The sequence below is a fragment of the Drosophila obscura genome, unplaced genomic scaffold, assembly GCF_018151105.1.
Source record: "Drosophila obscura isolate BZ-5 IFL unplaced genomic scaffold, ASM1815110v1 contig_17, whole genome shotgun sequence".
Lineage (NCBI taxonomy): Eukaryota > Metazoa > Arthropoda > Insecta > Diptera > Drosophilidae > Drosophila > Drosophila obscura.
Window position 1 is genome coordinate 1,450,384 of NW_024542757.1, and position 22,523 is coordinate 1,472,906.

At 53.3% G+C, this 22,523-nt stretch overlaps 7 protein-coding genes across 10 annotated transcripts; 4 read left to right on the forward strand and 3 right to left on the reverse strand.

Moving 5' to 3' along the window:
• Positions 1-53: 53 nt before the first annotated feature.
• Positions 54-7,257, reverse strand: LOC111077290 (major facilitator superfamily domain-containing protein 6). Of its 3 annotated transcripts, XM_022371501.2 has the most exons (5): positions 6,653-7,257; positions 3,450-3,580; positions 1,826-2,092; positions 1,618-1,763; positions 54-1,551 (listed from the first exon to the last, which is right to left on the reverse strand). In XM_022371501.2, exons 3-5 carry the CDS (start codon positions 1,884-1,886, stop codon positions 166-168), a joined length of 1,593 nt encoding a protein of 530 aa, XP_022227193.2. In that variant the 5' UTR covers positions 1,887-2,092; positions 3,450-3,580; positions 6,653-7,257; the 3' UTR covers positions 54-165. The 3 variants fall into 3 exon arrangements, with proteins under 3 accessions (XP_022227193.2, XP_022227192.2, XP_022227191.2); XM_022371500.2 differs by lacking the exon at positions 3,450-3,580; XM_022371499.2 differs by lacking the exons at positions 3,450-3,580; positions 6,653-7,257 and adding an exon at positions 2,463-2,600.
• Positions 3,227-6,579, forward strand: LOC111077288 (transferrin). Its single transcript, XM_022371497.2, has 4 exons — positions 3,227-3,529; positions 4,307-4,674; positions 4,733-5,035; positions 5,105-6,579. The coding sequence occupies exons 1-4, from the start codon at positions 3,430-3,432 to the stop codon at positions 6,485-6,487; spliced, it is 2,154 nt and encodes a 717-aa protein (XP_022227189.1). The 5' UTR covers positions 3,227-3,429; the 3' UTR covers positions 6,488-6,579.
• On the forward strand, positions 6,900-10,605 carry LOC111077282. The gene is made up of 3 exons (XM_022371486.2): positions 6,900-6,938; positions 7,347-9,434; positions 9,494-10,605. Exons 1-3 carry the CDS (start codon positions 6,900-6,902, stop codon positions 10,526-10,528), a joined length of 3,162 nt encoding a protein of 1,053 aa, XP_022227178.2. The 3' UTR covers positions 10,529-10,605.
• Positions 10,606-10,738: 133 nt separating this feature from the next.
• On the reverse strand, positions 10,739-14,804 carry LOC111077281 (enolase-phosphatase E1). The gene is made up of 4 exons (XM_041592157.1): positions 14,659-14,804; positions 14,409-14,599; positions 13,732-14,349; positions 10,739-13,658 (listed from the first exon to the last, which is right to left on the reverse strand). Exons 1-4 carry the CDS (start codon positions 14,725-14,727, stop codon positions 11,024-11,026), a joined length of 3,513 nt encoding a protein of 1,170 aa, XP_041448091.1. The 5' UTR covers positions 14,728-14,804; the 3' UTR covers positions 10,739-11,023.
• Positions 14,805-14,898: 94 nt separating this feature from the next.
• Positions 14,899-15,952, forward strand: LOC111077292. The gene is made up of 5 exons (XM_022371504.2): positions 14,899-15,076; positions 15,137-15,281; positions 15,337-15,462; positions 15,517-15,666; positions 15,722-15,952. The coding sequence occupies exons 1-5, from the start codon at positions 14,952-14,954 to the stop codon at positions 15,941-15,943; spliced, it is 768 nt and encodes a 255-aa protein (XP_022227196.1). The 5' UTR covers positions 14,899-14,951; the 3' UTR covers positions 15,944-15,952.
• Positions 15,953-16,183: 231 nt separating this feature from the next.
• LOC111077289 (origin recognition complex subunit 3) lies at positions 16,184-18,669 on the forward strand. Its single transcript, XM_022371498.2, has 4 exons — positions 16,184-16,276; positions 16,330-17,121; positions 17,179-18,413; positions 18,482-18,669. The coding sequence occupies exons 1-4, from the start codon at positions 16,250-16,252 to the stop codon at positions 18,576-18,578; spliced, it is 2,151 nt and encodes a 716-aa protein (XP_022227190.2). The 5' UTR covers positions 16,184-16,249; the 3' UTR covers positions 18,579-18,669.
• On the reverse strand, positions 18,592-22,500 carry LOC111077287 (valine--tRNA ligase). 2 transcript variants are annotated; one of them, XM_022371495.2, is made up of 7 exons: positions 22,390-22,500; positions 22,134-22,327; positions 21,842-22,009; positions 20,523-21,785; positions 20,442-20,459; positions 19,342-20,371; positions 18,592-19,284 (listed from the first exon to the last, which is right to left on the reverse strand). In XM_022371495.2, the coding sequence occupies exons 2-7, from the start codon at positions 22,305-22,307 to the stop codon at positions 18,782-18,784; spliced, it is 3,156 nt and encodes a 1,051-aa protein (XP_022227187.2). In that variant the 5' UTR covers positions 22,308-22,327; positions 22,390-22,500; the 3' UTR covers positions 18,592-18,781. The 2 variants fall into 2 exon arrangements, with proteins under 2 accessions (XP_022227187.2, XP_022227188.2); XM_022371496.2 differs by lacking the exon at positions 20,442-20,459 and having other exon boundaries at positions 22,390-22,499.
• Between the last annotated feature and the right edge of the window lie 23 nt (positions 22,501-22,523).

Here is a 22,523-nt window from a genome sequence, read left to right on the forward strand (position 1 = left end):
ACTCGAGATTGCGTCGCGTGTGCTCCGAAACAATTGTGGAGAAGTCATTCAACTTTGGGGCAACAAGTTTCTTTCTTGTTCTTTGACAAAGTTCGTATAAAAATATGCAACAAATACACACAATAAAATATCCTAAAACATATATAGAGATAGTCCTGGGGGTTATTATCGCACGTCCTGCAGCTCCTGTGCTGGCGGATATTTGGTCTCGTCCCGCGCCTGTTCCGTGGGCTGTTGGTAGACCTGCTTGGGCAGGAACTGCCGCTTGCGTGAGATGGGACGCACCAGGATGTGGGCCACACAGGTGCAGATGGCGACAATGGCAAAGTACTTGAAGCTCTCCCGTCCGCCGAGTCGCTTGAACATGAAGCCGCCGATGAGAGAGCCAATCGAGAAGCCCAGGCCATCGTCCATGCCGGCCATGAGACCTTGAACTGTCGCGGAGGTGCCTGGCGGCGCCACAGCCGACGCGTAGGCCACGATGCACGTGTAGCAGAGGGCATAGGTGATGCCCTGGAAGAAGAGCTCGACGCCCACCAGGTACCAGGGGTTCGGTATCCAGGCAATCAGCGACAGGCGCAGCGCATAGAAGAAGAAGCACATGCTCATGCAGTGGACGTAGCCGAGCTTCTTGATGATCTTGCCGCTGTAGAAGAAGAAGGGCACCTCGCCGGCCAGGCACTCAGCGGCCACCACCAGGCCCTCGATCAGCTTGATCTGATGCATGTAGCCGGTCTCCTCGGCCACCTGTTCCACGTGCCAGAACATAAAGTAGATGATGAACGAGTCGATGATGCCCGCCACGGTGGCAAACACCAGAAAGACGACAATCGGCGGCTGTCGCACCAGTTGCCACACATCCGCCGCAATGGACTCGGAGCCACCGAGCTTGGGCAGCTTCAGCTTGGACACGCTCGCCAGATCCAGCACGCTGAACACGCCCATGATGATCAGGGCGGGCGTCAGGCTCTTGACGGCATCCGCGGTCCACAGATCGACCACAATGCCCGCCAGCAGGGCGGTGGCGCCAAAGCCAATGGTGCCCCACACCCGCTGGGCCCCGTACTTGTCCTGCTCCTCGTCGCCCAGCAGATCGAAGCAGCAGGCATCCGATATGGAGTTGGTCACATTGAAGCCAATGGTGCCAATGAACAGCAGGCAGACGTACAGCCAGAACTTGCCGCTCCCATAGATGCAGCTGTCGGTGTGCTGCAGCAGGCAGGAGACGTTCCCACTGGCCAGCGAGCCCGCCTCAAGGCTGCACATGTGCAGGCTCTCATTGCCATGCTGCAGGTTCTGGCTGAGATTCAGCCCCGCCACAATCAGCGCCTGAAAGCCGTCGCACTCCGCCGAGTGCACCGTCTGGCAGTAGGCGGGAGAGGAGAACACCTCGGGGGGGCATTCTGCTGGTGCATCCAGCAGGGTGACATTCCACCTGGCACTGCCCTCGTCCAGCCGTATGGCATGGTTGCTGCTGGGCAGAAAGTAGAAGCCAGCATAGGCCAGCGTCATCACCAGGATCAAAGTCATAAAGATGAACTTGCGCAGGCTCTAAGGGGGAAAGAGACATTAATGGGGTTGGGGGGGGGAATCGTTCATCTGGAATGGAGATCCTACCGTGAAATAGTCGGCGAGGAAGCCCACCAGGGGCTTGGCCAGGACATACAGGATGGGCAGGACGGCCATTATGTAGCCCATCACATCCGGCGGGATGCCAATTTGCTTGCCAATCACCGACAGCTGCGGCAGTATGGGACCCATGGCTGCGAATAATCAAAGGGCCTTTAAATGGGAATCTCTGGCGAGGAATCCTCTGCACACTTACCCGCCATAAAGAAGAAGAAATGCGCCTTGATGGGCAGCAGGCGTCGATTGAGTCGTACCATTGTCCTTGCTGGTCTACAATTGGCAAAAATGCTCAGAAATATATCACAATTTTAAGGCCAAGTCATGTCTTGAGTGAACTTCGGGGTTGGTTGGGTGTCGGTGTCTGGTGTTAGCCAGATAAGTTCATATTCTGTTTGCACTTTTCGTCTTCGACGTTTGTCGGCTGTCGTGGCTCGGGGCTCGGTGCTCGGTGCTCGGGGGGAGTCTGTAAATATCAAGTGATGTGGATGTAAATTAGAGGCCTGCTAAATGCGATATCTAATCTGGGTTTCTGCCAGCCAGCGATAAGCCAAACCTTTCCAGACACACACCACAGGGAAAAGCTTTAATCGGCAGCATAAAAGCCACCAGATAGAGACACGGAGCCAGCATAGGAACCATCGCCTGCCTATCTGTAAGACGTTGCCAAATCTTATCTGTAGATGGTAAAGATTTTAGGGTCCTATTTTGGAACCCAGGGCAACAATATTCACTTGGTCAGTGCCAACGTTTAGGTGTACGTATTTATAAACCGGTTTACAGACCCCCACTAAGCCACAAACACAAACTTGACACACACAAAAAACGCCACTTACAAATGCCGGCAAAACGAATTGAAGGTATTCCAAGTTAATGGATTTGCCCAAATAGATAATTAATCAAGCCCAAAAACACACACACAAATTAATGAGGGATTCACAGGGTAAAGTGAGAGCAGCGATCGAAGGCGAAAACAAAGAGAACTGGCAACAGCAGCAGCAGCAGCAACGAAGCCATAAAAGTGCTGAGATTTTATTTGATTTGATTTGACTTGATTTAAGTTGTTAGAATCGCAGAACAATGGTTTCACATTCTCAGTCATAAATATATAATTATGTAGATTTTTATATTATTATTTCACCACCCACTCTACTCGGAGATCAATTAAAAAGCCCTGCGACGCCTGAGAGCTGCGGGCGAACGACTGAAGAAAAAAGTCGCTGGGCAATCGCATTGCAGTCTGTGCGGACAGTTGATAAGTCGGCTGAAGCGATAAGGGAATCAATTATAGACATACTAAATGTTGATATAGCAAACATAAGTCTGGGCGGGGGGGGGGATAAGGTGCGAGTCTATGCCTCCCTGTAGGCTGGTATGTATTTCCCCAGATGCGAACGCTAATCGATCTGGCATATCCAAATCCCCGCCTGACTCATCCTCATCATCACCACCATCCAGGGTTGTGCGTAGTAGAGCTCTCGTAAGATCCGATCGGTTGGGAGAATCCAAATCAAAATCAAGTTTTACACGACACAGCTGACCAGCGCGGACAGCAGACAGAGCAGGCTTCAGTCGCCGCTGATCTTCCATTCGGTTCGGTTCGGGATTCAGTCTGGCCAGAAGCTTAAGCATTGACTCTTACTCATATTTATATAATTTATAATTTATAAATAGTTAACTCACACCCGAGTGACGACAGTGCAACAAATTAACTTAATCTCGCAGCCTCTCTACGCGGCCACTCAAGTGACAATTAACCAGCAAAAATCTCAATCCACTGCGACAAGTCATAATTAATTCAATATGCAGCTGCATTTATTTACATTTATATTTTATGTGGGACTGTTGATTGCGGCCTTCTTATCAACATGCGTGGCTGTGGCACCGCCCGATGATGGCAAATGTAAGTTGATTTAATGCCAGGGGGCGTATACAGGGGGCAATGGTTCTGGATCTGGAAATGAAAACAAAGGAAGAATTATGCAAAGCTTTAGCGAAAAATCAAGAGTATAAAGTACCCAGAAACCCTCTAATTAACTAAGTTTACTTGGCATATTCTTGTAACTCTTGAACGCCTTCCTTTTCCCTCTTTGATTTTGCATTTTTCGCCACTCCATTCCCAAGCCAAGAGAGAGAGAGAGCAGCTGACCTTGGGTTTTCCAGTTTCAGGGTAAACAAAAACCCGCTAAAGATAGTATCAGGCAACTCCCTCTCCAACCTAAAAGCCGAATCCAAAAACTTGTCGCCAGGCGACCTTGAGGCGGCTGCTCCACTGCCCCAAGACTCCGGAACGTTGCCAGCACTTTGCGGGCTTATGCGAATTCGGAGAACGCATCAAAAACTGCAAAAAAGTTACCCAGTCCCGACGCTGATGCTGATGGGAATTTATAATTGAACAAGAAATAAGCCCCAGAGCAGGCCAGAGGCAGAGTAGATATTCCCAGCAAACTGCATGCGACACCACAGCAAAAAAATGGACAATAAATAAATAAAAAAAACCCCTAAAAATACGTACGAGTCGTACGAATCATAATTAATGCCTAGATGGTTGGTTGGTTGGTTGGTTGGTTGGTTGGTTGGTTGGTTGGGCGGGAACTGGTTTTTTCGTTGGCGTATTATATTAAGTATCTATGCTAAAGAGTTAGCCGCTAACTGTCAATCTTTTCTTATTGCTTTTTAGTGCGGGTTTGTGTGGTGGAGTCGCGCGGCAATTATCGGAAAACCCCCAAGTTCTGTCCACTGCTGGAGGCCAAGAGCAACATCGAGTGCGTCATCGGTGTGGATCGGCTGGACTGTGTGCGGCGCATACACAAGGGCACGGCCCACTTCGGTGTGCTCACGTCGGAGGATCTGGTGGCGGCGCGCTGGGCCAGCGTGGATATTCTGGTGGCCAGCGAACTGCGCTCCCACGAGTCCAACTTTGAGTACGAGATTGTGGCGGTGGTGGACAATCAGGCCGATATTCACACAGTCCATGATCTGCGCGGTGCGAAGCTGTGCCATCCCGGCTATGGCCTGGGCGGCCACTGGACGGAGGTGTTGGCCAATGTAAGTGCTTCGGACACCTGGACACATGCTGCAGGTCATAATTAATTTCTCTGTGCAGTATTTTGAAGCCGCTTTGGTGTCCAAGACATGCGATCCAGAGCTGACCGTCACTGAGGATCGGATTGCCGCCTCGTCGCGATACTTTGGGCCCAGCTGCAAGGCTGGTCCCTGGGTGCCCGATCCCAAGCAGGATCGCATCCTCAAGAGCCGCTACCCCTCGCTCTGCCAGATGTGCTACGATCCCTACAGCTGCGACCAGAACGACAAGCACTGGGGCCGCCGCGGCGCCCTCTACTGCCTGACCAGTGGCGGCGGCAGCGTCTCCTGGGCCCGTCTCGACGATGTTCGCAGCCACTTTGGTGTGAGTACTGGACGAATGACATCCTAACGGCAGTTTCCTCATCCTCAGATGACTCTCTGTGTGTTTCAGTTCTCGGGCATAGCGGCGCAGGCGGATGCCTCGGAGTACAGCTACCTCTGCCCGGATGGCCATCTGCAGCCGATGAATGTGTCACAGCCGTGCGTGTGGGTGGCCAAGCCGTGGCCCGTGGTGGCCGCACGTCGCACCCATGCCGCCCAGGTGCAGCGCCTGGTCAGGGGACTCACCCACGACGAGCCCGACAGCTGGCAGACTGCGCTGCTGAGTCTGCTGGGGACGTACCACGAGTTCACGGTGCCGCTGGACAATGTCATACCGATCGACGATTATTTGGACCAGGCCACGGCCTTCCAGTCGGCCTACAGCTTCCCCGAGTGCAATCCCCCGCGCTCCATTGTCTTCTGCACCACCTCCATCATTCAGCACATCAAGTGCTCCTGGCTGCAGGAGGCCTCCCAGGTGTACGGCGTCCAGCCCAACATTCAGTGCGTGCGAACCAGCAACGTGGAGCAGTGCCTGGACGACACTCGCTTCCGGGTCACCGATGTGGTGGTGGTCGATCAGGAGATGCGCGTCAAGGCCCAGCGGGACTACAGCCTCGTGCCGCTGCTCTACGAGTTCGCGCTGGACATGCACGACCGATACGTGACCATCGCGCTGGTCCACAAGGACTCCAAGTATCAGCAAATCAACGATCTGCGGGGCGCCCGTGCCTGTCTGCCGTCCTTTGAGGGCGCTGCCCATCTGGCGGTGCAGGAGGCCATTGTGAATGCCACGGGCAGGGTGCACTCGCTGCACTCCTTCTTCCATCGCGACTCGTGCCTGTGGCAGCCGCAACGGGGCCGGGAGTGCCCCATGCACTACCAGGGCGATGAGGGGGCGCTGCGCTGCCTGGCGGAGGGCGGAGACGTGGCCTTCCTCAGCTCGGATGTGTACCAGAAATACGCGAGTGGCAACATGACGGCCGACTGGGTGATGCGCGGCAGCCACAAGGACTACCGTGTCCTCTGTCCGTACGGCGGCGTTGAGAGGCACTCGAACTTTAAGTTCTGCTACCTCCATTGGACGACGCGTGGCCACCTGATGACGCACAATTCCTCGCTGGCGCGTCGTAACGAGATCTACAATTCGCTGCGCGACATGGACCAGCTCTTTGGCAGGAAATACAAGAGCGAGACGCGCCCCTTCACCCTGTATGGCATCTTCGACAAGAGGAACAATATTATGTTCCGGGACACCACGGATGGGCTGTTGGGCCTCCAGGAGCTGCACCGGGACAATGCCAAGCGGGTGATGGAGCACATCTACGATAGATATGCCACCACGCAGTACTACAGCAGCAACAATGAGAGCGGGGCACAGCGAAACAACAGCAATTTCCTGCTTCACTTGCTGTTGGTGGTCCTCTGGCCGCTGTGGCGACACTTTTCTTAGTCAAGAGCACAAATCCGATCTTATTTATTAATGTGATATTACGCTAAAAATTGCTTTAAGAATAATATAAAGTCCAGACCTGTATCACCCAATTCAGTTCTTTTATTTTTTAAAATACAGTTTAAATTTCGATGGAAGCTATCGAAAGGGCAATCGATTACTCACCAGTTGCATACGGGAATTGCAGCATTGGCCAGCACTGTGCATCAGCTGTTCATGTTATTGCTGCTTTTTTTTGTTATTGTTGCCATGCACTTGGGTTTGTTGTTGCCAGGGAAACAGGAAAAATTTGTCACAACTCAAAAACAGGATATTCTGCATTGCAATTGATTAAATATACGTGGCATTTGGCATTAAACTCCATTCACGGAGCATTTAAATTAACTATTTTGGAGGCATTAGCCGGTGTAAAATGTCTAAGACTGCGTCGCGTACCAGCAGCAAGACAAATGTGAGACGATAAGTACAATTACTAAGGGAGCACGCTGAACGAATAGGCTATTAATTGATTAGTACTCGCATGCCGCTGGTGGCTACACTTTTACAGATTAGTTGGCACTCGAGAGATATTCACAAGCAGGAAGCACATTTACGTTTTATTCATCGTTCCACCTGGCACCTTGGTTATTTTTGCATTAAGTTCGCAGCAGATGCACAGCTCCCACGTTAGCACAGACACACACCCGCATATTAATAATGCAGAGGGTTTTTATTAATCAATTAAAATGAATTAAAGAACGAACCGATCGCACCTCGACACTTCTTTTGTTTGGATTAAACCAGTGCTGTCAGATGCACAGCAGCCAGTGTTGCAAAACTGTTAAGACCACATTAACTGTTAAAATTTGTAATTTTTTAGCCACGAAATGAATTGCCAAGAAAAACTACAAAATCGCCGGCTGCCAGCGGTACAGGCGCAATCACCAAGGACAGAAAATCACTGGTCAAGCAGCCGGACAGCGTGGAAGGCGACCGGGTGCTAAAGAAACCAGCAAGGACAGCGACAACAACAACAACATCAACGAGCAGAAGACCAGCAGTGTCATCGAATGCGAGCAAAACCAAAGTGAGGGATCCTCCCCAGCCCACCAAGCGGACGACCCCATCGCCCAGCACATTGCGGGCCGTCAAACAACAGCCCCAGCCCATCAAAGCGAAGCCCAAGTCCAAGCCAAATGCCGTGCTGGACACATACCACAGCGTGACGGTGGCATCGCCGCCGCAGAAGCGTCGAGTGCAGCCAAAACCAGCAACAGAGGCAACAGAGGAGCCAGAAAGAGCTGCACCTCAGCCCAGGACACGCACACTTACTCGCACGCTCGACCCAGAGGAGGTAAAGGTGCTCAAGCGGGAGTCGGCCAAGCAGAGGAGCGACATCGATGTGGAATCTCTGCCCGTGAAGCAGCCAGTGGCCTTCGAGGTGAAGTTTGAGGAAGCAAAGACAAAGACAGACAATGAGTCGGACAACTATTCGGATGACTTTGAGTCGTACGAATCGGATTTTGAGACTGGCTCCAGCACGCCCGAGGAGGAAGCAGACGATGACGATGATGATGAGGAGGAGGAAGAGGAAGAGCCGGAGGAGACAGAAGAGAGAAAAGAAAAGCCAATGGCAGAGCTAGAGCCAGAGCCAGACATCGTCGAAGAAGAGGAGGAGGAGGAGGAAGACGAGGACTCTGAGCCCACGCAGAACCCCATCACAGTGATACATCGGGACAGGGAGCAGGATCGCAAACTGGACTCTGGCCACTACGACATGCACATGCGCCGCCATCCGCTGCTGGCCGAGCTCAGCTCGCAGTCGACGCAGCATCAGTGCGACAGCTTCGACACCAACTCAATGGCCAACTCGGAGCAGCTGGACTCTGGCATAAGCACAACGGACCAGGAGAAACCCCCAAGCGGAGAGTCAGAGTCCAATGTCTATTATGGAGGCTATGCCAACTTTGCATCCCATCCCGTGGAGAGTCGCCGCGGCAAGGAGCTCATGAGGAAGCTGCGCTTCGACCACCTAAACTATCGTCTGTTCGAGATGAAGCCCCTGAGCTACGAGGGCTACATGCAGAGCTACGGCAAGCTGAACACCTGCCAGCTGGCCACCCAGACGCAATCCCCGTACGTGGACACCGAGTGCCAGACCCTGGAGCTGCACAGTCGCAGCAGTTGGACCCAGCATCCGCCCCACTATGGCGGTCAGCTGGTGCTCAGCTGCAGCGGGGATGCCGAAGCGGAAACGCTGCTGAAGCGACCCACAGATGCCTACGAGACGAGCCTGTCCCGCCTGGAGCAGCTGCATCGCGTGGAACAGGAGCGGGCGCAGCAACAACAGAGGCTGCGCCTGGCCAAACCCACCGACTTTGAGCGTCTCGGTGCGTTCCTGCAAAAGGCCTCGCGGCTGCTGGGCAAAGTGCTGAATGAAAACAGCCAACGAACAGCCCGACCCAACAGCCCGCGCCACCTCCCCCTGCAGACGGGACTGCTGAACGCTCTGCCCGTGCGCCGCATCTTCGGCAGCTGGGGAAGCGGGCAGCTCGTGGTCACGGTGCACGAGTGTCCGCCACAGAGCAACGTGTACAGCGATGACTTTGCCAACTTGCTGATGGTCTGGTCGCTGAGCCATCCCGGCAAGCCGCTGCGCCTGCTGTCCACCTGGTCGGAGGTTTGCCGCGTGGCCTTCTGCTACGAGGCGCCGGACATCATTGTGGCAGGTCTCAGGGATGGCAGTGCGGCCATGTGGGATCTGCGCGAGACCTACAGCTACTGCTCCAAGTTGGACGGCCACTTGACTCACTTTGCTGCCACGCAGTCGGTGGTGCCGTCGCTGCTGGGGCAGGCGACTGCCTTGGATCTCGGTGCCATGGTGGATGTGCGCAGCTTCCGCAGCCAGCCCAAGCCAGTGGCAGTGGCAGTGGCAGGAGGAATGCATGCCGCGCACAAGGAAATCCAGGTGTGAAATGTCTCCCATTCAAAGTGCTGGATAATAATTTGGGTTTATCCTTTCCACAGTACGCATCGCTGAATGACTCTGGATTGCTGACCATGTGGACGCTGGTGGAGGGCGCCTCTAGCGCTGGCAGCTCGGGCAGCAATGAATACAGCTCGCCGTGGGCCCGGGTGAAGCTGCTGCAGAGCGCCAGCTGCGATCTGAGGGGATATCTGGAGCGGCGGCTGCTGAGGAGCAACCAGAGTGCCTACGAGAAGACCAAGTCCCTGTTCCAGGGCAACGTCTATAGCGACGATCTGCTGAGGGAGCTGAACGAGACGCAGACCCTGAGCACGGCCCTGCAGGGCCAGGGATTGCAGGGGCTGCGCTTCACCAGCATCGACACGGGCAGCGACCTCATCTACGTGTGCAGCAATCGGAACTTTGTGCTCTGTTGCACGCGCAGCCTGAAGACGGAGCGCTTCAGCCGGATAGCGGTCAACGAGTGCCGCTTCCTGTTCCCCACCTCGCTCTGTGTGCTCTCCAACGAGAGCTTCGTGGCGGTGGGTCTGTCCAACGGCTCCGTGATGATACTCAATTGCAATCAGCGGCAGCACCAGCGTCAGGGCCACAAGAGGCCCACCACGGGGATGCCACCATCAACCGCTGACCTCGGTCCGGAAATTGGCAAATCCTGTGCCATCCAGAACATCATCCTCAACGAGCGTCACTCCTTCGAGCAGCAAATGGATCCACCGGAGGGCAGCAGCTACGATCTGAGGCCCAACACGGCCCTGGAGCTGATTCGGCAGCCGCGTCGCTCCTACGAGATGCGCATCTTTGACCAGCAGCTCCTGCTCAGCGGCAGTGGGCTACGTCAGCATCTCGTTCAGGCTCTGGTCCTCTCCAACGACGGCTGGCGCCTCTCTGCCCTGGCCAATGGAGCTATACGCACCTACGACTTCTACTTGGATAAGGAACTCCCCCAGCAGCAGCCAGGCGAAAGCAGATCCCAAATCATGGACATAGCCGCCGCACGCAGCTCAGGGAATGAGCAGCATTTACTCATCCTCGACCATGCGGGACAGGTGCAAATGCATTCACTCGACTCCGCCTAAACTGTTGATTCTTTTTTAATTATTACTTCTATGCGTTTGTTGAGCCCTTTCGTTGCGAGCAAATAAAAATAAAATATATGGGAGATAGAATTGAAGTACCAGTGCCCCGAGCGCCACAACCACAAAGCATCACCCAGCGACAGAATAGGCAAGGGGCAAGAATAACGGACTAGCAGTACAAAGAAGACCAGAGAAGGCGCATATTCACTTAAAGTCCCTTCATGGGCATATTCATTCATATTTTACAAAATTCTACAAATAGTTCTAACAACTTAAATCCGCTTCAACATTATGGTAGTGCAAATTAAATTTAAAAATTCCATTAATTCAGGGAGGGGCAAACAATGTTTCAAAATTACAAATATCAGCGAGCGAATGGTTTGTCCTTCTATACTCAGATATCGTTTTCTGTTGGCGATATTCAGCAGTTCAAAATGTACACTCTAGCGATCCTCTTATATTACAAAACGATAATGATAATGAAATAACAATTGTTTAGGTTCCAGCACTCTTTTCACCATCATCTAGCGGTGCAGGGGATGGACGCGGTCGTCGCTTGCGTCGCGATACACGCAGCACGATCTCGTCGTTGATGCGCTCGAACTGATAGTCCGTGGAGCCCATGGAGCAGCGTTTGGTCACCACCGAGGTGTCGCTGCCAAAGCTGCGATTGGGACTCTCGTCTAGCGTCTCATCAATGGTCACATGCTCCAGCGTCGGGGATGCCTCGATGCCGTGCGCTATCGATGGCTGGGATGGTGGCGGTGTCTGCGGCACCAGCAACTCGTCCGTCTGCAGATCCTCGGGCATGTGGATCTTCCGCTTCTTGAGCGGAGTCTTCTCGACTCTCAGTTTCTCTGGTGTCGTCTTTCTACCCTTGGGCGTGGACTTCGCTGGACTCAGCTGAAGAGGGGATGCGGTAAGAATTTGCGCCAAGTCCTTTTGGGGCGACTTTTGGGATTTGTTGGAGGTTGACGTCACTTTCGTTTCGTCCGGCGACGTCTGATGCAGCTGCTGCAGTGCCATTTCGATGGTGTCCTCGGCGAGTGTGAGATTCGGATAGCTCGTATTGGCGGCACTCGGCACCGGCTCCTGCTCGCCAGTCAACTCATTCATGGCCGCCTCCAGCACCATATCCTCGCTGTTGTCGGTCTTCGTTGAGTCTGGCTGAGCATACAAAATGCTGGAAGGCTTGGAAGTCGCTGCAACTATCAGAGAATCATGTATGGATCCGTGGGGCGGAAGTATAGGAATCTCAATTCCAGTTGATTGAATTGCAGCAGTCTCATTTGCATTACACTCAATTCTCGATTCGTAAACTGCAACTACAGGTGTCTCCATGAAAGGAATCTCTCTGACAAAAGTCTCCATAATATCTGGAGTCTCCTCAATGACAGGTGTTTCTACAGCAGCAGTCTCCACAACAAGAATCTCATCATTGGATTCGTAAACGGCAGCTACAGTCGTCTCCGTCTCAGGAGTCTCCATGGCACAAGTCTCATTCTTCGATTCGTAAACTGCAACTACAGGAGTCTCCATGAAGGGAATCTCAGTCACAAGAGTCTGAGGAGACTCTGAAGCAGGCGTATCCATTGAAACAATATCCATCTCATTCTTTGTCTCAGTCACTGCAGCCTCAATCACAGGCGTCTCAGCTTCCGGGATATCATTCTCTGATCCGTGAGTTGCAGTTGGAAGCGTCTCAATGGCAGGGGTTTCAGTAAAAAGATTCTCAAACGCTGGAGTCTCAGCTAGAGTAATTTCATTCTCTAATCCTTGTGCTGCTATTACAGGTCTCTCAATTGGCGCTGGTTCGTCTTCTAATCCGTCAGCCGCCGTCTCATCTCCAAAAGTTTCCTGTTCAATCTGCATATCTTCATCTTCATCCAGTGCAACAGGAAGCTCAGCCTCGCTCTCAATCTTACCATCAACGACATTTAGGTCTTGGGATTCCGAGTTCCCATCTGAAGTCATTTCTGATGAATCGAAGGGAACATCGACGGTTATGGCAATATTCTCAATGTCCACTATCGCTGGCAATCGTATATCCTCAATTATTTCGATGACTTCAGTTATCTGGCTGGCATGCCCTGACGGGGGACAGTCATCGTTTAAAATCGTATTCATAGCCGAACATTTTGTCGGGGCTTTAATCTCTTCTGATGCTTGATCCTCAGTTATTTCACTGGGACGTCTTGGTGTGGGGCAATCATCATCTAAAATCGTGTCCGAACGTTTGGTGGGGGTGCCTGCTCCTGTTGCCTGATCAACGGCATCCTTCATTAATTCGGGACTTGCATCGTCCACTTGTGCTGTGGCGGCATCAACTGGCGTCGTAATTTGAGTTTCTTCCTTTTCTTCGGATTCGGGTGTAAGATTTAAGCTAGGCGCTTCGATATCCATAGAAATATCTTCGTCTTTGCTTGGAGTTTCGCTGTGTAATGCCGCTTCGGGTGTAATATTCGTGCCTGGAATTTCAATGTCCATTGGACTACCCTCGTCTTTGATTGGAGCTTCGGGTATGGCTGGTACTGGCTCCAGGGACAGACTCTCTTGCTCCATTTCCCCCATCGATTCTGTTGGCTTACAATCCTCTATGTGTCGAGTATTCACTTCCTCCGTATGATCAATGATACAATCTTCAATTGCATCTATTTTCTGAGTACCCAAATTGACGTCTTCAGGCTGTTGCGTTGTATTCTTAATGGGCGAAGGCAGCTGACAAATCATATCCAATCCTGGTATCAGTTGCTTATCGAAATTGCTTGCCCAGGAAAAGGCTCCAGCTTTTGGCTCAGCTTGCTCCAGGGTCTCCGGGATGACTTGCGACGCTGGCAGACTGCAGTGTTTGGCGAGAGGATTCACCTGGAAGTACCCATCAATATCAGAGATGCTAATCTCTTCGTTTTTTGCGGGCTTGTCCCCTCCACGGATCGGTGCCTGCAATTGGCTTTCTGGTGTGTACAGCTCCACTGACGTCGCTGGGGACGTGTTGGACTTCATTTTCTTGATCATTTCCAGATTGGGACTGGCTAGAACTTGGTCGTTTGTCTCCTCACCGAAGAGAGTCGTCACGGTGGCTTCTTTCTGTGTCTCTGTCCTTTTGGAGCGATCATCCGGCTGCCGAGCACTGAAAGAATCGTCAAATGCTGCTGTCAATGAAGAATTGGGCGGAATTAAAGCCTTTTCTTTCTATTGATTACCTTTGCTTTGCGGCTGCCGTTCGGTTGGGGGATCGAGAAACACTTCGGCGTTTGCTGGAGCGATCCTTGCTCTGGCGGCCACGATGATGTTCATGTCTGTGGGAACGTTTGGCGCTACGACTGCGACTGCGGCGTCGCTCGCGTCTGTGTCGATCCTCCCTGGGGGATCGGCTGCGGTTTGTGCGCTTGCTGTCCTTGTTGTCATGCGTCCTGGACTCTCCACCTGTTGAGCTCTTTTGATGATTCATTTTATCACTTGCCCTGGGCTCAATTCTGAATTTGTTGGTCACAGTTTCCTCCAGTTTGTGCTTCCTTGGCTCCTGGGACTCAGCCTTGAGTTTATTGGTCGCCGGTTCCGCCAGTAGTTTTGGTCGTTTGTGCTCTGTGCTCTTGGAATCAGTGGGGACCACAGTTTTGAATTTGTTGGTCACATGCTCCTCTGCCAGCATTCTGGGTCGTTCATTCTCGTGGTTTGTATTCTTTGACTCATTGCCGAGCGCAGTCTTAAATTTGTTGGTCACGGGCTCCGACAGTTTGGAGCGTTTGTGCTCCTGGCCAGCAGCCTTGGGATCCTCATCAGCTCGACCCCGCTTTCGCCTGAAGCATAGGTCGTCTTTCCTGCAGAAAAAAATAATGTAAACATGTTATGATTCACGGACAAAGAGGTTGGCCCTTACTCCTTGCGCAGCTGCGTAATCAAAGACTCCTTTCGCTTGATTTCCGCCTTGGCCGTGTCCATGAGATTCTGCAGATTGACCTCCATGGCTCTGATCTTCTTGTTGAGCGCCTTATTTTCCACCTTTAAGCACTCGATTTCGGCCTGTGCGCCTTTGCATTGGGTCTCCCAGGCTTGCAGCTCTTTGGATTTCTGGAAGACAATTTACACGTTATGTACAGTTTGCTGGCACTCTGGATGGACACACGCACCTTCTCCTCGGCATTTTGGAAGTCGTCCAAGTCGCCGTATATGTTTAGATCATCGTCATCGCCCAACATTTTAGCAAATTAAAATGCAAGAGCTGCAAATTCGTGCAGCAACGTCAGAAGATGGGGTCAAGTGCTGGCTAACGCAGGAGTCGCGAAATGCCGCGTATTTTGCCAGTGCTGGCAAATGGCGAATTTAGTTAAGCGCGCAGAATGGAAATTTAAAATAACCTGCCAGTAGTCAGTGTTTTTATCATCATAGAATAAAACACAAGCAATAATGAACACACAAAACAATGGATTCGCAAGCACAAACACACTTCTACAAGAAAGAGCGGAGGAAATTCTCGTTAGTCACGTACATCCTGACATTCTTCTTTCTGCTTCTATCGGGGATTCAATGGCATTTCATTCAAGAATCGTACGTATGCAGGAGCCCTAGCTTGTAGCCTTGCAGCCTTGTAGCCCAGCTTTCTTTCAGTGACGATGTAAACGAATTCTTCACCAAAAAAGATTGGGTGGGGAGCTTATTTTTCGCCGTGGGACTAATAATCTTTGCCGTATTCATTTTCTTCGAGACTTTGCGCTTTATGGTGCCCCTCAATTGGATCTTGGCCATCGTTATAGTAAGATGATGAATATTTGCAAAGAAACATCACAGTTTCCAATCCGCATTCACAGTTTGAGTGTGTTGTCATGGGAGTCACGTCTCTGGCGGTTCGTCACCATAAATTTCAATTGCTGCTGAGCTTCACCATCTGGGCAGTGATTCTGGGCATCTTTCTTCTGTGCGGCTCCTTTCTGCCGGTGAGATATCACCAAAGTGATCATCGTGACAATCATTTCTCATATTTTCCTCAGCACGATCTCACTCTGGATATTGTTGTGCTGTTTGTGCTTGCCATCCTGGCCCTCATTGGCGCCATGTACTTCCTAATGATGCACATCGTGACCAATATGCCGTATTCGTTTTTGATCCATCGGGGATTTGTTTTAAGCAGCATCTGGATGGTATGAGGAATATATACTGCCATTCATCGGTTTCCTTTATTCAACCCCCTTGCAGTTTGTCATGTATCATGCACAGATCATCAATGGTGGAAAGTTTGCGGAAATGCGCACCAAGGACTATTTGCTGGCAGCTTTGATGCTCTTTCACGACTTTCTTCTAATGTTTTTGCTATCATTTCATATGGCCCCCAAATGGTCCGATTCATGTGATCGCCATATGAATGACACTTCAATGGTGATATTCGTAACAATCGAGCCAACCTCAGCGCTTTTTTAGGACAAGGTCTAAAAATGAATACAAGCAACTCAAATAAACAAAGTAGAAATAGTTTGAAAATTGCGCCATCATTGATGGATGGGCAGCACTGCACTCAATTAAAATCAATCGTTTTACAGCACTGTCTGACGTTTGGCGCAATTTCGCCACAGCTGCTTTTGGGTTTTTATTTATTTCGCTTGTTCTTAGATTTCCGAGTGCTGATTCGGTGAATAAACTGTAATTGGCACAAAGCTGACCGAAACAAATAAATAAACCACTTAGCCACTGCAGCATAGCATTCGTGAATTCAGTTGAATTTCAGCTATGGACCCCACAATATCCGTTTCCAAGGTGAGTTTCAAAAATCTTCCATTGAGCTCAGGGAATTCAAGATGCTTTTTTAGGGTTGTTTTGTCTACAAAAATGGAGCTACGCGTGCCGGCAAGAAGGCATCCGGCAAGCGAAAAAGAGCCACAGGCGGCACGAGCAGCCTGCTGGGCAAGGAGGTCGTTGGACAGCCATTCTACGATGCGTACGCCCAGACCTGGATTCAGATGAACGAGCACATTACCCGCCTGCAGCAGCAGAGCTATGCCCGCACACTCGAGCAGTTGGTGGAGTTCGTGGTGGGCCAGGGGCAGATCGAGGACGAAATTCTGCCCACAGCGGCACTCCTCACGGGCATCAATCAGCCGGATCACCTCAGTCAGTTCGAGACTTTCACGCGGCGCCTGCATGCCCAGAAGGCGGCGCGGGTCTGTGTGCTGCAATCACGAGATTGCCCCACTCTAAAGGCAGCCATCGAGGCCATGGTCTTTAGCCTGATCGAGGGCGAACAGGACCAGGAAGACACAGAGGAGGAGGAGGATGTGGGCGATCGGGATCGCAAGCGACTGCGACGCTCTCACTGCACGATAAAGCAACTGACGTCCTGGTACATCAACAACTTCGAAACGGAGGAAAGGAAAAGCCAACAGCTGGTTATCATATTGCCCGACTTTGAGTGCTTCAGTGGCCACGTCCTGCAGGACTTTATCCTCACACTCAGCGCCCACCGTGGCGACCTGCCGTTTGTCCTGGTGCTGGGCGTGGCCACGGCCATGTCGGCGGTGCACAGCACCCTGCCCTACCACGTCAGCAGCAAGATCAGGCTGCGCGTCTTCCAAACACAGCCAGCCCCCACGGGCCTGAATGAGGTGAGAGATTTCTACTAAAGAATAGAATTTAGCATTAAATTCTGTGTGACTTTTCAGCTGCTGGACAAGGTCTTGCTCTCCCCCATGTACGCGTTCCACCTGTCTGGAAAGGCCTTCAAGTTCCTCACGCACATTTTTCTGTACTACGACTTCTCCATTCACGGCTTCATCCAGGGCTTCAAGTACTGCCTGATGGAGCACTACTTTGCCGGCAATGCGTACGCCCTCTGCACGGACTACAGCAGGGCATTGAACCGCATCAAGCTGCTGACGCACGACGACATGGAGACCATACGACGTCTGCCCTCGTTCCGGCCGTACGTGGAGCAGATCAACGACTGCAAGCGCATCATAGCCGTCCTCACCGACGACGACTACCTGAAGAAGAAGCTGCCGCAACTCCTGCGCGACTGTCTGCTCCACTTTCTGCTCTTCCGCAGCACGCTGGAGTTCTTCACGGAGCTGGTGGGCGATCTGCCGCGCTGTCCGCTGGGCAAGCTGCTGCGCGAGCTCTACGTCAACTGCCTGAACAGGCCGATCGCCGCGTCGCCCGAGTACAAGGAGTGCTGGCAAATGCTGAGCTTTCTGTCCAAAGAGGAGTTTGTGGCCAAGGTGCAGAGAAGTTTGGCAAGAACGGAGCAATTTCTGGCCGCGGAGATCGCCCCCCTCGAACTGGGAGAGGCCTGCACATCCGTGCTGCGACCGCAGCTACAGAGCATTCGGCAGCTGCTCGACGACGTGGTCATGGGCACCCTGGAGATGGTGCCGGCCATGTCCACGGATGAGAGCAGGCCTGCAGCTGGTCTAACGCAAGTCGCCTCGCGGCAGGAGCTCAAGGCACAGCTGCTGCAGCGCAGTCAGGTGGACAGGCAACACCAGCAGGCTCCCACCACGGAATTCGCCCGATCGGTGCAGAGGACGCTGGAGCACATTGAAACGCAGCTGGTGCGCGGCCATTTGCGTGCGCTCCAAGAGGCTCCACCGCTCCACGAACTGTTCGTGTTCAGCGACATTGCCACGGTGCGCCGCAACATAATTGGCGCCCCGCGGGCTGCCCTGCACACGGCCCTCAACAATCCGCACTTCTACATGCAGTGCAAGTGCTGCGAGCTGCGCGAGCAAACCCAGCTCATGGGCTCCCTGCCCGATCTGTCGGTGGTGTACAAGCTGCATCTGGAGTGCGGGCGCATGATCAACCTGTTTGACTGGCTGCAGGCCTTCCGCTCGGTGCTGCATGCCAGCGAGGATCCGGACGGAGAGGTGGCCCAAGAGCAAATAGATCCGCAGATACAGTGAGTCTCTCTCCCTTCTCCTCCTGATCTCCCCACTCTTTATTGATTCTCTTTTACCTCTCTTCCAGGGCACGCTTCACGCGCGCTGTGGCCGAACTGCAGTTTTTGGGCTACATTAAGATGTCGAAGCGCAAGACGGATCATGCCACACGCCTCACCTGGTAGTCCCAGATTCGGATTTTATCTCTCTTTCTGTTTATTTATATAAATTGCTCGCGTGGTACGCAATAAATACATATTTTATCTATGGGCATGCACGAAGAAATGTCTTTGAGAAGCAAGCGAGTGGTGTGGGGGGTGTGGGGGAAGGGGCCAAGCGTCCCTTGAATATCAACAAAATGCTCATTCCCGAGCCCATCAGAGAATCCTTACATCAGCTTCAGCGTCTCGATGGCAGCCGTAATGCGTTCAATCTCCGCCCGCGACTCTGTGAGCTTCGTCTCGTTGGCCGTTTGCACCTCGGCGGGCACCTTAGTGGCATAGTCGGAGGCCTGGATGGCCTGGGTTAGCTTGCCGACGGTCTGGACCAGCTGGTCGCCCTTCTTCTGCAGCTTGGCGATCTCCTTGTCGGCCTCCACGAGGCCCTTCAGCAGCAAGTGCACCTCGCACTGCCCCGTCACCGTGAGGATGGCACATCCGGCCGGCGCAGGGCTATCGAAGGAGACCTTGGAGCAGTAGGAAATGGTGGCCAGATCGCTGGCATAGCGTTTGAGTATTTCATTGGGCGTGGCATCCGTGCAGACGATGTACGCCTCCGTCTTGGTCTTGTTGGGCAGATTGTAGTCGGAGCGGGCTGAGCGAATGATGCGTGCCGCTTTCTGGACAAACTCCACATCGGATTCGATCTTTGCACTGCGCCACGAGGTGTTGCCTGCAAGGATTGGGCAATAAGTAGGATAAACAGAGGCCAATTGGGGCAGCTACTCACTGGGATAGCTGGCAATGCAAATGCTGGGCGCGGGATTCGCGCGTGGCAGGCGCTGGTAGAGCTCCTCCGTGATGAAGGGCATAAACGGCGAGAGCAGCCGCAGGCCAAAGTCCAGGCAGACGTAGAGGGTGCGCCGGGCGGCGGTCTGCTGCTGCTCGCTGCCGCCCTGGAAGATCGGCTTCAGACACTCCAAATAGACGTCGCACAGATCGTACAGCCAGAAGGCGTAGCAGGCGCTGGTGGCGGCCGCAAAGTCGTACGACTCGAAGCCCGCATTGCAGGTCTCGATGGCGGCCGCCAGTCTGGACAGGATCCAGGCATCCATCTGGTTGACGGCATCGCCAGCGCTCAGCTCGGTGCTGAACTTCTCGTCGCCGTTGAAGTAAAGCAGGGCAAACTTTGTGGCATTCCACAGTTTGTTGCAGAAGAAGCGGTAGCCGAGCACTCGATTGATGTCCAGGTTGATGTCGCGTGCCTGGGTAATGTACGCGCAGAGGGCGAAGCGCAGGGCGTCCGATCCGCACTCGGGTATGCCCTGGGGATAGTCCTGCTTCTGGCCAGCCTTGGCCTTCTCGATCTCGCGCGGATCGAGATTGGAGCCCACGAGCTGGGCGTGCAGTCCCTCCAGTGTGATGCCCAGAATCACGTCCATTGGGTCGATGACATTGCCCAGGGACTTGGACATCTTGCGGCCGTGGGCATCGCGCACCATGGGATGCAGATAGACCTCCTTGAAGGGCAGCTTGCCCAGCAGCTTCTGGCCGAAGAAGACCATGCGCGCCACCCAGAAGAAGAGAATGTCGTGGCCCGTCTCCAGCAGCGATGTGGGATAAAAGGTCTGCAGATCCTTGGTGTTGTCCGGCCACCCGAACACCGAGAAGGGGAAGATGCCCGAGCTGAACCATGTGTCCAGCACATCCTCGTCCTGCTTCAGCACAATCTTGCTGGCATCCACCTTGAATCTTTCGGCCGCCTTGCTCAGCGCCTCTGCCTCGCTGCGCGCCACAATCCAATACTGTTCGTCGTCGCTCTGCCAAAGGATACAAAAGGATATGTGAGTAAAAGAATAGAGAGGAAGGGGGCCAGGGGCATTGGATTACCACTCCACCAAGAGCAGGCTGGACAAGAGGGATCGCAAGGGATTAGCTCCGACAGATGGATTCCTCAATGGATTTACTTACCGTTCCGGCTGGGATGGAGGGATCGCTGAAGCTGACGTGGTAGGCGGGTATGCGATGGCCCCACCACAGCTGCCTGGACACGCACCAGTCCCGTATGCCGTCCATCCAGTGGTACCAGGTCTTGGTGTGGTGCTCGGGTATGATCTTCAGCTCGCCAGAGCGTACCGCTTCGGTGGCCGAGGCGGCCATGTCCGAGCAGCTGACATACCACTGGGGCTTGATCAAGGGCTCCACCACATCCTTGGACCGGCTGCAGATGGGCACCACCATGGGATTGTTGATGGTCTCGCGGTAGAGATTGAGCGCCTTGAGCCGCACCAGGATCTGCTTGCGGCACTCGAAGCGCTTCATGCCCGTGAACTCTCCGTAGTCGCCGATGATGAAGCCGTCGTCGTTGATGATCGTGATGAAGGGCAGGCTGCAGCGCTTGCCCACCTCGTAGTCGTTGGGATCGTGGGCGGGGGTGATCTTCACGGCGCCCGTGCCAAACTCCATCTCCACAAACTCGTCGCACACGATGGGCAGGCGGCGTGTGCAGAACGGATGCACCACAAACTTGCCATGCAGATGCTTGTAGCGCTCATCCTTGGGATGCACGGCCACGGCCGTGTCGCCGAGCATCGTCTCAATGCGCGTGGTGGCCACAATGATCTCCTCGTCGCTGTCCTCCACCTTGTAGGCGAATTTCACCAGCACGCCAAACTCCACCTTCTCGTCGTAGCCGGGAATCGAGAGGAAGGTGCGGCCGGGTATCTCCACCTTGTCCACCTCAATGTCCGAAATGGCCGAGCGCAGGGTGCACGACCAGTTGACCAGCCTGGAGCTGCGGTAGATGCTGCCCTCCTCGTGCAGACGCACAAACGCCTCCGTCACGGCGCGACAGAGCTTCGGGTCCATGGTGAAGTTGACCCGCGACCAGTCGTAGGAGGAGCCCAGCGACTTGAGCTGGTCGTAGATGCGGCCGCCCTTCTCACGGCGCCAGTCCCAAATGCGCTCAATGAACTTCTCCCGGCCGAGGTCGTGCCGCGACAGCTTCTCGTCGCGCCAGAGCAGCTTCTCCACCACCACCTGGGTGGCTATGCCGGCATGATCGCACCCGGGCACCCACAGCGTGGTGCGTCCCTTCATGCGGTGGTAGCGCGTGATTGCATCCTCGATGGCGTTGGTCAGGGCATGGCCCAAATGCAGAGAACCAGTCACGTTCGGCGGCGGAATCACCATGATGAATTTGCCATTCGGATTCGGCGCATCTATTGAATCGCGCTGCAAGGAGGGGGAGTGTCAGTGTCACGGCTGGATATCATCGACTCCCTACTCACCCCATATTCGGGCGTGAAGAAGCCCTGCTTCTCCCACCAGCTGTACCACTGGGCCTCCACGAACCGCGGACTGTACGCATCTGGCAGCGGATCACTCAGATCTTTCATCTCCCCGGGTTCTGTCTGGGCTGTGTACACAGCGGCCTCCTTTACCTCTTTGGTACGCTTCTGTAATGGAGCACGAAGTTAGCTTTCTCCCTGAACAATAGCCGCAATTACCAGATAATTGTGCTCTCCACCATTCACTTTTTGCGCACATAACCTAGTTTCCAGTGGCTCAGTTTGTACATACTTCGGGCTTCTCTTTCTTTTCGGCTGCCGCTGGAGCTGCTGACGCCTTCTTCTCCAGCTTCGCCTGCAGTTTGGCCAGCTTCTCGGCCTTGAGGCGCTCCTTCTCCAATTGCTTGGGGGTCTTGGCAGGATTGGCGCCTCCGTCGCCCGTTTGCTGCTGTTCCTCCTCTGGCATGGTTCCGTCAAATGTTGGGGCTGTCTCAATCAATACTTGGATTGTCTGATGCAATTCTGACCAGGTTTCTGTTATTACTCACCTGCAGCTGGAGTTCGGAAATGGGGAAAAAAAACAGATGAAACGTGTGCAGTTTTCGAAGGGATTTATCGGTATCGGCTCGGTAAGTTCTGGTATTAAACGAGCGCGCACGTTTTTTTCACAGTATTACTTGCC

What these genes read in the sequence shown, in the direction of transcription:
- LOC111077282 (XM_022371486.2), top strand. Translation starts at nt 6,900, where the DNA reads ATGTCTAAGACTGCGTCGCGTACCAGCAGCAAGACAAAT. An exon ending in GTACCAGCAGCAAGACAAAT is followed by an intron (nt 6,939 to 7,346) that starts GTGAGACGATAA and finishes GTAATTTTTTAG; the next exon opens with CCACGAAATGAATTGCCAAG. An exon ending in CCGCGCACAAGGAAATCCAG is followed by an intron (nt 9,435 to 9,493) that starts GTGTGAAATGTC and finishes TCCTTTCCACAG; the next exon opens with TACGCATCGCTGAATGACTC.
- LOC111077288 (XM_022371497.2), top strand. Translation starts at nt 3,430, where the DNA reads ATGCAGCTGCATTTATTTACATTTATATTTTATGTGGGACTGTTGATT. An exon ending in GGACGGAGGTGTTGGCCAAT is followed by an intron (nt 4,675 to 4,732) that starts GTAAGTGCTTCG and finishes TTCTCTGTGCAG; the next exon opens with TATTTTGAAGCCGCTTTGGT. An exon ending in ATGTTCGCAGCCACTTTGGT is followed by an intron (nt 5,036 to 5,104) that starts GTGAGTACTGGA and finishes TGTGTGTTTCAG; the next exon opens with TTCTCGGGCATAGCGGCGCA.
- LOC111077292 (XM_022371504.2), top strand. Translation starts at nt 14,952, where the DNA reads ATGGATTCGCAAGCACAAACACACTTCTACAAGAAAGAGCGGAGGAAA. An exon ending in TGGCATTTCATTCAAGAATC is followed by an intron (nt 15,077 to 15,136) that starts GTACGTATGCAG and finishes GCTTTCTTTCAG; the next exon opens with TGACGATGTAAACGAATTCT. An exon ending in TTTTAAGCAGCATCTGGATG is followed by an intron (nt 15,667 to 15,721) that starts GTATGAGGAATA and finishes ACCCCCTTGCAG; the next exon opens with TTTGTCATGTATCATGCACA.
- LOC111077289 (XM_022371498.2), top strand. Translation starts at nt 16,250, where the DNA reads ATGGACCCCACAATATCCGTTTCCAAG. An exon ending in CCACAATATCCGTTTCCAAG is followed by an intron (nt 16,277 to 16,329) that starts GTGAGTTTCAAA and finishes ATGCTTTTTTAG; the next exon opens with GGTTGTTTTGTCTACAAAAA. An exon ending in CCCCCACGGGCCTGAATGAG is followed by an intron (nt 17,122 to 17,178) that starts GTGAGAGATTTC and finishes GTGACTTTTCAG; the next exon opens with CTGCTGGACAAGGTCTTGCT.
- LOC111077281 (XM_041592157.1), bottom strand. Translation starts at nt 14,727, where the DNA reads ATGTTGGGCGATGACGATGATCTAAACATATACGGCGACTTGGACGAC. An exon ending in TCCAAAATGCCGAGGAGAAG is followed by an intron (nt 14,600 to 14,658) that starts GTGCGTGTGTCC and finishes ATTGTCTTCCAG; the next exon opens with AAATCCAAAGAGCTGCAAGC. An exon ending in ATTACGCAGCTGCGCAAGGA is followed by an intron (nt 14,350 to 14,408) that starts GTAAGGGCCAAC and finishes TTTTTTCTGCAG; the next exon opens with GAAAGACGACCTATGCTTCA.
- LOC111077290 (XM_022371500.2), bottom strand. Translation starts at nt 1,886, where the DNA reads ATGGTACGACTCAATCGACGCCTGCTGCCCATCAAGGCGCATTTCTTC. An exon ending in TTTCTTCTTCTTTATGGCGG is followed by an intron (nt 1,764 to 1,825) that starts GTAAGTGTGCAG and finishes GATTATTCGCAG; the next exon opens with CCATGGGTCCCATACTGCCG. An exon ending in TCCTCGCCGACTATTTCACG is followed by an intron (nt 1,552 to 1,617) that starts GTAGGATCTCCA and finishes TTTCCCCCTTAG; the next exon opens with AGCCTGCGCAAGTTCATCTT.
- LOC111077287 (XM_022371495.2), bottom strand. Translation starts at nt 22,307, where the DNA reads ATGCCAGAGGAGGAACAGCAGCAAACGGGCGACGGAGGCGCCAATCCT. An exon ending in TCTTCACGCCCGAATATGGG is followed by an intron (nt 21,786 to 21,841) that starts GTGAGTAGGGAG and finishes CCCTCCTTGCAG; the next exon opens with CGCGATTCAATAGATGCGCC. An exon ending in TTGCATTGCCAGCTATCCCA is followed by an intron (nt 19,285 to 19,341) that starts GTGAGTAGCTGC and finishes CAATCCTTGCAG; the next exon opens with GCAACACCTCGTGGCGCAGT.